This window comes from Sphaerodactylus townsendi, linkage group LG12 (assembly GCF_021028975.2).
Source record: "Sphaerodactylus townsendi isolate TG3544 linkage group LG12, MPM_Stown_v2.3, whole genome shotgun sequence".
Taxonomy (NCBI): Eukaryota; Metazoa; Chordata; class Lepidosauria; order Squamata; family Sphaerodactylidae; genus Sphaerodactylus; species Sphaerodactylus townsendi.
The window spans coordinates 14,403,381-14,415,966 of record NC_059436.1 but is presented as its reverse complement, the minus strand read 5'-3'; the positions used below and the strand labels follow the sequence as shown (position 1 = coordinate 14,415,966).

Sequence of the window (12,586 nt, the reverse complement as noted above, 5' to 3'; positions counted from 1 at the left end):
CCAGCAACAGAGTATTCCTTAAACTTAGCAGGAAGAAGAGTCAAAAGCCTGGTCCTAGCTTCTTCATATTTGGGGCAGTTAAGCATTATATGTTCCATGGATTGCACCACTATAGTACAGTGGGGGCCGCTCTTGCGAGTCAGTTTTAAGAAACCTCCCTTGGAGTACAGAACAAGGGAAGGAATTACAACGAGCCCTTGTGTATATCCATCTAAGCTTGGGCTCTTGGAGTATACTCAGATAGTCTGCCATCAGATTGGTTTTGAATTTGATGTTGAAAAAGAAGGGGGAACAGTTACTTCGCGCTTGGTCTTGTAGACAGTGCCCAACATGCTGATTTAGAGCATTTTATTTTACCATGGTTAGCCTGTGCAAGGTTTCAGACTCTTCTCTAAACAGGGAATTGTGGTACACAGTGAAAGGTTAGCCTAATTCAGCGACAAATGGTTATTAACTTTTCAACCAGTCCTGTTCCTGTGCCTTGAGATGTCAGCCCAACTTTCAGTGATTAACAAGAAGGGCCATCTGTTTCAGGGCACCGGTGTGGGAAGAGTTTTGCCTGGTTAACGTCTGCAAGTCATAGAACAGGGCGAGTAAAAGTGGTGACCAGGCTGACTGATAACCCAGAGCCAAGCGGACAAATCCCCAACCGGTTGCCGTGTTCTTCACTTACCCGGATACGCTTTGCTCGTCGCATGTCGTCTTCGGTGATGGTGCTCTGGGTAGGCACCACAGTTGGTTCATGCGGCTGGAGCTGCAACGGATGGCTCTCGGGCTGTGGGTCCAGTGCTGATGGGGTTTCCGGTGGGGCAGGTGTCTGTTCTGGTTGGTCTAGACCATTCAGTGAGGTTTGTCCCGTCTCCTCAAACTGCCCCTTGCTGGAGAAATGCAGCAAATCCTGAAACTCCCGACAGAGAGGCACCAGTTAACTCCCCCATTTATTGTACTACTACAGCAGGTTAGCAAGTGAAAGATGCACTTCTAAGTTTTTAAATTATTGTGCTTGTTACAATGGCTGGAGGGTACCCTCACCAGGAGAAAGGAGGGAGAGACTCTGTAAGACTTTCCCTCTTTGTCCCACTGAGTTCCTGTCCTGCTCTTTGCACATTTGTAGTTCACAGACAACATAAAAGCAACGCAGTGGAAGCTACTCTGTTCTCCTTCAGATGCTCCCATCCAAGTATACCTGTGTCCCTTCTGCACATTTCCCTCCATTTTCACTGGTGACTTCCAAGCGAATGAATTTGGGAGGACGACCTGGTCGCCTGCCTGGTCCAAACCTTCGCTTTCCTCGCCCACGACCTCTGCCTCGTGCCCTGAAAAAAAAAGTACAGAATGTTGGCTTACAGAAAAAGGATGTATTATGCTCTCAGTCTTTTCTTCTTTTTAAATTTTATTTTTACACAAAACATGCTATGGGGAGTGAGAGGGGAGTAAAAGTTTTATTTGTTAAGATTTGGCCAGTGCTTTAAAAAAACAAAATGTATAAAGACATACTATCAGAGAAATGCACATTTTATGTAATTTTCTCTCAGGTTCCTTCCGCACATGCAGAATAATGCATTTTCAATCCACTGTTTGAAAGTGAATTTTGCTATTCCGCTCAGTAAAATCCAGCTGCAAAGTGCATTGAAAGTGGATTGAAAGTGCATTATTCTGCATGTGCAGAAGGGACCTTAGTCTTTTCAAATGCCCAACCACTACAGTCTATTTAGTGGAGCCTAAGCTATAAAAACCTGTAAACAGCTTAGTAGGAAACAACAGGACTCTATTGGCAGTCAGTATTGTAGTAAAACAAATATGGGAAAAAGGCTGAATGAAAGGCGTGCCTAGTCCAGCATTGGGTTTCCTACAGTGACCAGACAGATGCTTGTGTTATTCTCAAATGCTCTCTCATTTGTCCCTGCCTCTGGAACATTGTCCTGGTTGCTGACATGGTAGTAAACATGTCAAGGCATATAGCAGGAATGCCCGCCCCATCAAAAACACATACTACATTGCTCAGTCGTTAACCTGCCCAATCCCAAGGTGCTCCCTTGGTCTCTTTTGAGGCAATAAGCCCCAGAACACCTCTCTTAGGTCTTATCTGCCAGGATTTCTTGTGAAAAGGAGGTGGGCATCTATCTTTCCCACACAGTTTTCCCAACACAGAAGGAAGCTGCAATGTAATGTACCAGCTTCTGAGCAACTACATGATCTCAAGCAAGAGGAAGATGTCCAGCCAGGAGGCACGGAATCACAGTACTGTTATTTGCTAGCCACTGACCACTCAACACTGAAAGGCAGATAAGTCAAAAGAGCATCATGATCAAGAAAGAAAAGTTTAAAGTAATGCTTCCCGAACTGGAGTACGTGTACCCCTAGCGGTATGCGTTAAAGCTTTTGGGGGTATGTGGGGAAAAAGTACATAATTTGCTAATATAGGAGTACAGTTTTAGAGAAATGGGCTGCCAAGGGGTACACAAGTGGTAAAAGGTTGGGAACCTCTGTTCTAAAGCACAGAAATGCCTGTATAGCCAAATATCAGGGCCAGGCGGGAGTCAGCCATCACCCAACAAACTGCCCCCAACAGAAAACTGGCTCTAAAAACTCTTGGCTGTCTGCAGCTCCCCTAGACCCTTGTAAATCTAGAATATAGCAGTACTGTCCCTTCTCCCAGGGGGCACTAACGCAGCCTGCTCTGTGCTTGCAGTGGGTGGCAGGCACCTCTGGAAAGCTCAGCTTTTGTGCATTGCTAAATACCTGCTGAAGAAATCCAGCTTTTCGTCATGGGAGTTGAGGTGTTGCTGGAGCTGTTCGGAGCTCATAAACCGTCGGTTGCACTCGTAGCACGGCCAGTTTTTCTCTTGTTCTCGGAGAACTGCATTTTCGAGTTAGACCAACCAATAACAGAACTTCAGATACCACCTATTATGATTTTCAGGTTTCTGCTGAACATTTTCCTCCCATACTTTCATTGGGCTATATTTCTGTAGTGGAGATTTGGGTGACTAAGGGACATTGCTCACAAATCTTTTTGCTTATTGTCTACATTTTGCACTCCTATAACATGCATCAGTTTTAGAAGGGCAAAGACGAAGGAAAACATTCAGAGAAGAAGGCACGTAAGATCTTGTACTGTATCTACACACTTTCAGATCTCCCCCCCTTCCCAGCCAACCAACCTACTTGGAATACTGGCCTCTGGACAATGCTTTGCTAGTTGAGAACTGTGATTGTTCTAATTCAAATTCTGCATTTCTTTTGCATAAACTCACTTAATCTGCATGTTTTCCTCAGCATCCTATATTCTGGGTTTTGTACAACACAGCATTTTGGGCTCAGCGTAAATGAATGGATTGCTAAGAGGCAGAAGGAACATATTCACAGGGAAACAGAAATGGAACCTAAGAGAAGAATGCATCTGAGGTATTTATCCCTGATTACCACAGCTTTGTTAGATATGGGAAGCAGTCTTCCAAAGTCTCTTCTGAAGTACTCGGAAGTGAATAGACGATATGTGCCAGAGACTGTATTTAGACAAGACTGCCATGAGGACTGGATAGAAAACTATACACCTGTATGATTTTTACAAACAAGTCATGCAAATTCTGTGCCACAGTGAATCACAGAAGATAAATAGGCCAAGCAATGCCAGGAAGCCAAGAGCAAGAGGCACAGAGGGAGTGGGGACTCGAGATTTTCCTCACCCACCCAAGAACCATCCCAGGTTACCCACTAGTCAGAAGAGAATTTCTGAGATACAATAAATAGGTGTTACGGGTTCACAGACCAAGCCTGCTCTCTGTAAGCCCTAGTAAAGAATTCCTCTACCCCCCACCAATGCTTAAGCTCTGGTACATCGTCCCTTTCAGTCATACCCCAGGTCCACATGAAGGTCACATTTGCTGGCAATAGTTATTACCAGGTGCATCAAGAAAAAACAAAATGGGCTAGTGGAAAGAGCTAATTGGGCATACATGTTTTTTGCAACAATGAGTGTGACCATATGGCCCTAACATGGATAAAATTCCTATTTGGGTTCAACCAGGACTGGGCATGCAAAATTATGTCTGCTTCTATGGGTTATAAGGGGAAAAATATTTTAAAAACATTTATTTGGAAAAGTAAAAAGGAAATACCTTTCCTTTCCTCCTCAGATATATCATGGATCTTCTGATTCACATATGCGGCATATGAAGCGGCATACCACACCTGCAGCAGATATGCACAGAATTTAAAAAGGAAATATGTCAGAGACTCCAAACAGCGAATGAGAATATTATTTACCTATCATATGTACACCCTGCCTTTCTTCCAAGGAGTTCAGGGCATGTTGTCCTATCTGACCATCAAAAGAAAACTTTGTGGTAGGTCAGGTGGAAAGAGAAACATTGGTTAAAAGTCACCAGGAAGAGCACAGGTGAGGTTCCAAGAACAGTCTCTCTGATCTACGGAGACATCCTGTCCCCTACCCCACACGGGCTCCCTTCAAAGCCTGTAATTGCCAGAATGTTAGTGCATATTTCATATATGGTTAACACTGACATGAAAGGAAAGGGGATTAATTTAAGTACATGTGTCTTTACAACCGACAAGAACAAATTGAGGTGCAAGTGCCAAGAAGCTTTTAAAGAGCATCACACCAGCAATATTCTTCAGAGCCTGCTCCATGGGAATTCCTTTCTCTGATTTTACACACTGCAATGGCAGATCCTCGAAGAGGAAGCATGGACCAGAGGCTTGATTGGCACTTCCAATCCTCCATGCATTCATTGCCTTGCCAAAGAAAGCATTTTTCAACATGCCATGTGCATATTGCATAGCAGAATGTGACACTCCCTTGGGTCTAAGATTTCACCCTTTCACAAAGCCTCAAAGAAAACAATTCAGAACGAACAAGAGGGCCTCCTGCGAGGAAGGGAAATTTCATTCCTCTCCCTGCCACCGGCTTCCACTTCTCCCTCCGCTTCTCAAGCTGAATTGCTGAAAATTAAAAGCTAATTTTCCCCAACTGTACCTTCTACGCTCCACTTGATTTGTTTTTAGCATGGGATAAAAATATCTCCCCGATGATTGGAATCACCAATCACAGGAAAGTCAGAATATTACAGGCACGAGCAGGTTTCAAACCTCAAAGGTATACTGATTGAAGGAAATGGCACCTCATTAGTCAACAAAGCCTCGGGAACACAGGGAAGAGCCACTCATAGTCACGGGCAGGTAGAGCTAAATGCCGCCAAGGAAGTTATAAATAAGCTGCTTTGGTGCACACTGATCTCAAGCTTTTTTTAACCAGAGATGTGTAATACTCATAGGGTTTTGTTTACACCAAACCTCTGATCTGGTTACATTTTCACGGAGTAAGTTGGTGATTGAAATGCATTGAGAGTTTTTAACCACAGGTGAGACTGAGAGCTCCTAACCTGCCTTTCTTTCCATCCCAGCACCAGGTGAACAACATGAGGGTTTCTATTTTTGGTGGATGGACATCACACAGTTCCAGGGTGGTCTGAAAATGATTTTATATTATCAGCATACTGGTGTGATCAATACACCTGGGAATTCCTTGTTTGTGTAGATGGAACAAAAGCCCTGGGAATTGTGACTGTATAAACAAGCCCTCAGGGTGGCATACAGACACTTAATCAGGAAACAGCCTGGGGCTGATGTCATAGTGATTACAGGAAAAGCATAAAAATCCATATCCCTCCTAGCAAATATGTGGTCCTGCACAAAGGTTCCCAGGTGCCTGCCAATTCCTTCTGCTGCCTGCCAACATTTACCTGATTGGCAGGCAGAAGCAGCTGGCCAAAAGGGGGAGGAGTGTTCAGGTCATGTGTGCGATGATGTCACTTCTGGTGCAATGCAGGAGCAGCAGCATCATACCAGGGAACATTCTATCACTCCCCAAAAAACTATGGAAACCAGAGAGGTTTGGGGGTAAATGCGACAGTATCCCCCTGGTGTGATACTGGTGCTTCCACATCACACCTTAAGTGATGTCATCGCATGTGCATTCCGGGCACCACCCCTTGTCCCCCCCCCCCCCCCCCCGCTCTCCTGGCGTTTACCAGGAAAGATGTAGAAACCCTATTCTCCCCATTTCCTCCTCAGAGCCTCTTTGGGCTGATTATCTCTCACTTCCCACTGTTTCCTACTGTTTTTTATGTTACATGCCTACACTGGTATAATTAAAACCATGGTTCCATTGTTAGCTCAGAACTGATCCAGGTTTACAAGTCATAAGTATGAGAAAAGCATTGTTTTGAGGGAGCTTTGAACCAGAACTAAAATAGTCTGTGACAAGAAAAATGTGCTCTTAACTCCCGGTACTACTGCAGTCTTATGCATATTAACCATCTAAAGCTTCAGTATATTAATTGACAGGAGACAGTTTTAATCAGTTTAAAACTGGCTCCTGTCAATGCACTGAAGCTTTTAGATGATATAGTAGCCCTAGATACGCTCAAGCTCGCTGTCATATAAAAACAGACACAATCCCTCACATTTATGAGTGACAGGCCTCTGCAGTGAGTGTTCATTAGATGCTATCACAGCATTCTCAACAGGTAGCAACCAGGTGGTGATGCGGTAAAAGACTCTAACCCCTTGACACCTGGCATGATGTACTGGAATCAACAAGGCTGGAGGGGGGGCTGGCGTGAGTATGTTGGCTTACATGTATTACATGTAACTGCAGTATTACATGTGACTGCAGGCTCAAAATCACAGAGCCTTTGTGCAGGGAAAGTATATACACCAGGGGTCCCCAAACTTTTTAAACAGGGGGCCAGTTCACTGTCCCTCAGACTGTTGGGGGGCCAGACTAAAAAAAACTATGAACAAATTCCTATGCACAAATGATTGTAAAATGTTTGATTTCACCTTTCAGCCTTTCTGTCACGGTCTATTTTTAGAACAGTAACCAAAGTATGTCAAGTACAGGGTGGGCTCCAAATATTGTTGGGGAGGCTGTGGAATACCTTCCCCTGTAAAAAAAAAAAAAAGCAGAACTTTCCCAATGAAGCATTCCATCTAACCCAGGATCAGGTATCTTCCTGGGTTCTTTCCTCCCTAGCAGCCAGCAAGCGATTCGCCAGCCTGGCTGATGCCAATGGGAGTGAGGCGGAACAGAAAGCCTGAGAGCAACACATGGAGTAGCTGAGAGGGAAGGGCGGAGCAGGCGTTGCCACATGTAAGGTTTCCAACTCTGGGTCAGAAAATTCATGGAGATTTGGGGGTGCCATCATGTAACTGCAATCAACACCCGTTGGGGCCGGTTCCTCCTCTCCCTCGAGCCTCCACTGCACATGAATGGAGCCATCGCCGCCATGCCTGGCGGGCCGGATAAATGCCTTCAGGGGGCCACATTTGGCCCCCGGGCTGTAGTTTGGGGACCCCTGATATACACGCAGGTCTTTTCTCCCATGTGTAAACAAACCGACAAGCCTCCTGCTGGAAATACCACCAATTGCTCAATTGATTTGGAAAGGTTTGGCAAAAAGAACTCTGATCCCCTTGATGATTTGTATACAGCGAAACATGTAGGGTCTTTACATGATAACAGAGTTGTCACCTGCACCTTGCACCTGTTCCCCAGCTTTGAACCTGTCTCTAACACCACCCGACATTTCAGCCAAATAGAAAGGTGTTAGAGACAGGTTCAAAGCTGGGGTGTCCAGTAAAACAAAAAATCAATTCCTCCTACTTCTTCTCTGCTGAAAATGCCGCATAATGCAGGTCACTCCCTACCTTGAGTTCTTGTTTAGGCTCAACGTTTTTAATGGTCGTGAAATAAATATGATGGCCGTATTGGTAGGCTACGAGATTCTGTTCCAGATGATTCTGGGCTGGTCGCACAAACATCATCCAGTTGCAAAGAGCCTCGCTGGACAGCTCAAACCAGAGATCCTCCTGTAGGTCCCAATCTTTTCGGTCACCCTTCTCAAGAGACACCTGGGGCAAAATTTGTAAAAAAAAAATGCAAACAGGATCCACAAAGAAAGAAACAGCTTTTATCACTATCTTCAGTCACTGTTTTTAGCCAGAAAGTGAAGGTTTTCTTGAGGGCGGGGGGCAGGGCGGTGTCTGGCGTTCTCTATACGATCTCTCTTTCCCACCCTATGTTTTAATCAATGTTTTATGTGATTGTAATGTGTATTTTATTTTTGGTTTTAAGTATCTTCATGAATTGTTTTTATCATGTCTTGTTTCAGCAGTCAGCAGGGCCAGTCTGACTACCAGGTAAAGCTAAGCAATTGCCCTACGGCAGAAGACTTCAGGGCACCAAAAAGCCTAAACTGAGTGGAAGGAGTTCTGCACTTTACTGAGTCAGATGACTGCCTGTCTAGCCTAAGGCTGCCAACAGCCTGGAGAAAATATGACTTGTCCCATCAATAAAAGCTCAGCAGGACGATTCTCACTTTTCTCTGTACTGAATGGGGGAGTGGCGCAGCCATAATTAATCTAGGGCACCAAATACCCCTTGGGACATTGCTGATTGTGAACTACTTTGATGACCCTCATTAAACAGAGAGGTGTCATACAAATTTTGTGAATGAATAAATACCATACATTCTGAAAATCAACCAAAAATATCAGAGAGGGAGGCTTTCGAAACAGAGGTTTGTTGATAGGTCTGACACTGTTTCTTTTGGAGTGAATCATGACCTGGCCTGGGCTAAGTGACTGGAAACAAGGATTGCCTCACATGCTGTGTCATGGAAATGAGCTAGCAAGGGTTGAATATACTTGAAGCATCTACAGCTGTGCATTTGTTGTGACTGTCTCATGCAGTACACTTCAGAAGAGAGATGGACATTTGCTACGTATACTGTAAAAACACACTCGTTTTTTCCAAACTCGCTTTGCAAAACAGTCCCCTCACATCCCATTGGATGTGTGTGTGTGTGTGTGTGTGTGTGTGTGTGTGTGTGTGAGAGAGAGAGAGAGAGAGAGAGAGAGAGAGAGAGAGAGAGAGTCCCTCCCAAGGACATCTGAACCCAAGAAAAATGTACTTTTTTATTGGGCACCTTTTATTGTATTGTATTGTATTGTATTGCTGATGTTTTAAATGGGATTTTATTACTTATTTTATTAATTTAAATTGTTGGAGCCTATGTAATCTCTTTTTATTGTTTGCTCCTTGTTAATAGTGTGTTGGATTTTATGTTGTAAACTGCCCAGAGCCCCTTGGGGATAGGGCAGTATAAAAAACTAAGAAATAAATAAATAAAATTAAAAAAATACTTTGTGATTTTTACCATTCTTGAACCACAACCCCTCCACATAACAACACTCACTAGTTAAATTTGGGCGAGAGGAGGGAGCAACAAGCGTTGGTAGCAGGGAGAGTAAAAAGGAGCTCCGGTCAACTTGGGCCCAGACCAACTGATGGAGGAGAAGGAGTCAAACTAGGCAAGTTTGCAACTGAAACTCAACCTACCCAAAAACCTCAACACCACCAACGATCTGCACAGCAGAATGCATTCTGCCAGCAGAGATTAATGTTTTTCGGCTACAGGTGTCTTCCTCCAAAGCTAAGCTTGAAGAGACAGTGGGATTCTGTATCCAACACTCTATCCCAGGCACTGCTTGATTTGCTCTGTGCTGCAGTGCTGGTCTCTCCTATGAGGTCATCTACTCACCCTAGGTTTAAAGGTCTCCTTTTCAGACTTCTCAGACTATTTTAGTCATACCTCCCTTTTGTGAACGGTATGGAAGCACCATAACCACTGGTGGGCCCACCACTTTCCCTCCTTCCCCCATTTCTAGCTTGGAAATTACAAATGCCTTCCTCACAGGCTTTTCTAGTAAACTTTGTGCCTTGATCTGAAATGTTTGTCAAATTTTAGCCTTCCAGGTTGCCTGTAAATACACCAGAATGGTGGTTTCCAAAAGTTCTGAAGTGAGAGCCAGTGGGCTGTACCCTCCACCAGCTTTTCCACCTGTGAAATGTGGTTTGATTCCACATGGGTTTCCAACCATGCAGACAGCACAGCAAACAGATGACACACCAGTACCTTTAAATGGATGTAGCAGTCCTTCAACTCCGACTGCCTGACCAGAGGTCCTTCCACAGGGCCAAACTGTGTGCGCTTGGGAATGCGTCGTTTGGAGAACACTCCTCCCAGGAATCTGTCTATGTAAAGGACCAAGGGAAGGCTGGCTCTTGCTCTTGTTAATACTGGTCGGTTTGGGATTGGGTGCAGAGGTCCGTGCTTGGGGCAAACAGAGGGATGGGCGTTATTACACTCTTCGCACCCTGCAATGCACAGTTGAGAAAGGATGTAAGTAAATTACACTACCTCGCATTTATTAATACAAAGGAGAAGCAAAGTACATAGTCACTCTGAGTCAAATATTTGCTACTGGTGCCCAAGTGTTCAGAGTTTTTATGAGTTTTTAACATATAGTTTGAGCCATAAGGATCCATGGTACAATTTAGCCTCAAAACAACTGAAAGAGATTCAATATGGATATGGTTAGGTTAGGGGTTAACTCCAGTTCTGTTCCCACAATCAAAACTAGCATTCCCCTTAGTCTGTTTTAAGCTGGGGGGGAAAGAGATGCACTGCAGGTAAAAGTCTTTTTCCCCACTGTGACTAAAGCAACCTGGGAAAACCAGAAAGTTTGGATAACTAGGTGTTCAGCCCCCGCTTCCACAGGATTGCCAGCTCTAGGCTGGGAAACACCTTGAGAATTTGGGGGTGGAATGTGAGGAGGGTGGGGTTTGGGAAGGGGAGGGATTTCAATGCTATAGAGCCGTGGTGGCGAACCTTTGGCACTCCAGATGTTATGGACTACAATTCCCATCAACCCAGGCTGATGGGAATTGTAGTCCATAACATCTGGAGTGCCAAAGGTTCGCCACCAGTGCCATAGAGTCCATCTCCCAAAGGAGCCATTTTCTCCAGGTGAACAGATCTCTGTCACCTTGAGATCAGTTGTAATCTCCAGTCACCACCTGGAGACTGGCGACCCTAGCTGTGGTCTTCCCATGGCCCTGCTGCTTGACTTGGAGTGGTGTGGAATCTGTGCTGCTCAATCTTCTTGCACTTCCCTGTATGGATCCCTCCCTGCTATTAACTGCAACATCAATGCCATGCTGGTAAGCAAAAGGAGCAATGCAGCTGGGTGGTGAAGACAAAATTTCTCCTTATGCCAGCACCGATTGTTCTGTGCTGGATCCTGTGCGCTGTTATCCCGGCACAGCTGGGCTGAGTTCCTACGAACGACCGGCTGTCTCTGCTCTCTGCCCATTCCTTTGGCTCTGTGGTGCGGTTTCAAGACTCCCCTTCATCTGTCTCAATTTTTATTTTCTAGTTACAAGCACTGATGGACCCCGGCCAATTGCAGAATTCAGTCCAGAAAACAGATATGCCCCATTAAAACATAAAAGGGGTTTGGATTCATTCACCCAGGCTAACTCCACACACAGGTTTTTCACTTGCTTTGACAGTGTGGTCTAATTGTGTGCCAGTTGTTCCTTCCCTGTCCAGCATGCTCTTTCCCAAACCAGTTTTCCTCTGATCTTTTTAGAAAAAGTGCAGTCCAAGCAAATAATTGTACATATTTTCAAAGATCCTGCCCACAGAAGCATCCTTTTCCTCTTGGAAGTCCCGCACAGCTACCATTTTCCTCAACCTAGCACCAGAGAGTTTGGAGTTTTTTAATTATTATTTTTTAAAAAAAATGGTGCTTGTTGTAGCGCAATAACAATTAAAAAAATTTTTAAAAGCCCTCTGATGGCACAGAAAGGAGAAAAGGCGGGGGAAACGGTGGCTGACAGAGGAAAGCACACAGAAAACTTCCACACAACATTTCTGTTGTCCCTGTTTACACTCCTGCATAAACTATTGATGCAAAACGGGCAATTAACTAAGAATCCTTGCAACGTAGTTGAAGCCACAGTTGCAGAAGTAAACCCACAGAAGGGAGACAAGCCCAAAGCACTTCCAGGTTGGCTTACACAGGTCGTTTGGGTCAAAGGGGCGTGGTGGATCAGGGTCCCATTCATCCATGTCTGTATCTTCCCCCTCATCCTCTTCCTCATCTTCTTCCTCGTCCTCCTCGTCCTCATCATCTTCCTCATCTGCATCATTTTCCTCTTTTGTTTCCATGCTATCCATTGGGTTCTGCAAAGATTCTAGAGGAGTAGCATCATCCACGGCCTCCATAGGAGGCAACACCTGGTTATGCACAGGTATCGACACCTAAGACAAGATTTTTAAAAATGCCATTATTCATGAGAGCCAGTCAGGAAAGAACAGGGCTCCTTCCTACCCTAGGCAATGTACCAGCTGCAAGGAAATTCCCTTCCCCCTTAAGCTTGCATCTAAATCTGCAGTCAAACGACCAGTCTATTCATACAGTATTTCTGGCCCCCCCAGCAAGCTCTTCCCAGACTGCTGTTTTACATTACAAGACAAGCAATGTCAACTAAAGCCCATTCTCACTAACTCTGAAAGTGAAAAAGTCTCAATTCAAGGCAGAATGGAAGCTGAGCTTGATTAATTAGATCAATTAGGTAGGTAGTCTGAGGCATTTTTTTTAAAAAATACATTTGTAAACTTCTTAACTGCCATGTAATTATATTTTTGCT

At 44.6% G+C, this 12,586-nt stretch overlaps 1 protein-coding gene across 5 annotated transcripts in view; it reads right to left on the bottom strand.

Annotated features, from left to right (window-relative positions):
* PRDM10 (PR/SET domain 10) overlaps positions 1 to 12,586 on the bottom strand; it is a 77,811-nt gene that overhangs the window by 24,950 nt on the left and 40,275 nt on the right. For 4 of the 5 annotated variants that reach the window (XM_048512778.1, XM_048512776.1, XM_048512774.1 and 1 more), the window contains 7 exons: positions 11,954 to 12,197; positions 10,005 to 10,246; positions 7,735 to 7,938; positions 4,122 to 4,194; positions 2,743 to 2,860; positions 1,187 to 1,316; positions 674 to 904 (listed from right to left, as the gene is read on the bottom strand). In XM_048512778.1, coding sequence (XP_048368735.1) covers positions 674 to 904; positions 1,187 to 1,316; positions 2,743 to 2,860; positions 4,122 to 4,194; positions 7,735 to 7,938; positions 10,005 to 10,246; positions 11,954 to 12,197 — 1,242 coding nt within the window. The remainder of the gene's footprint in view (positions 1 to 673; positions 905 to 1,186; positions 1,317 to 2,742; positions 2,861 to 4,121; positions 4,195 to 7,734; positions 7,939 to 10,004; positions 10,247 to 11,953; positions 12,198 to 12,586) is intronic. The other variant, XM_048512777.1, reaches the window with a different exon arrangement.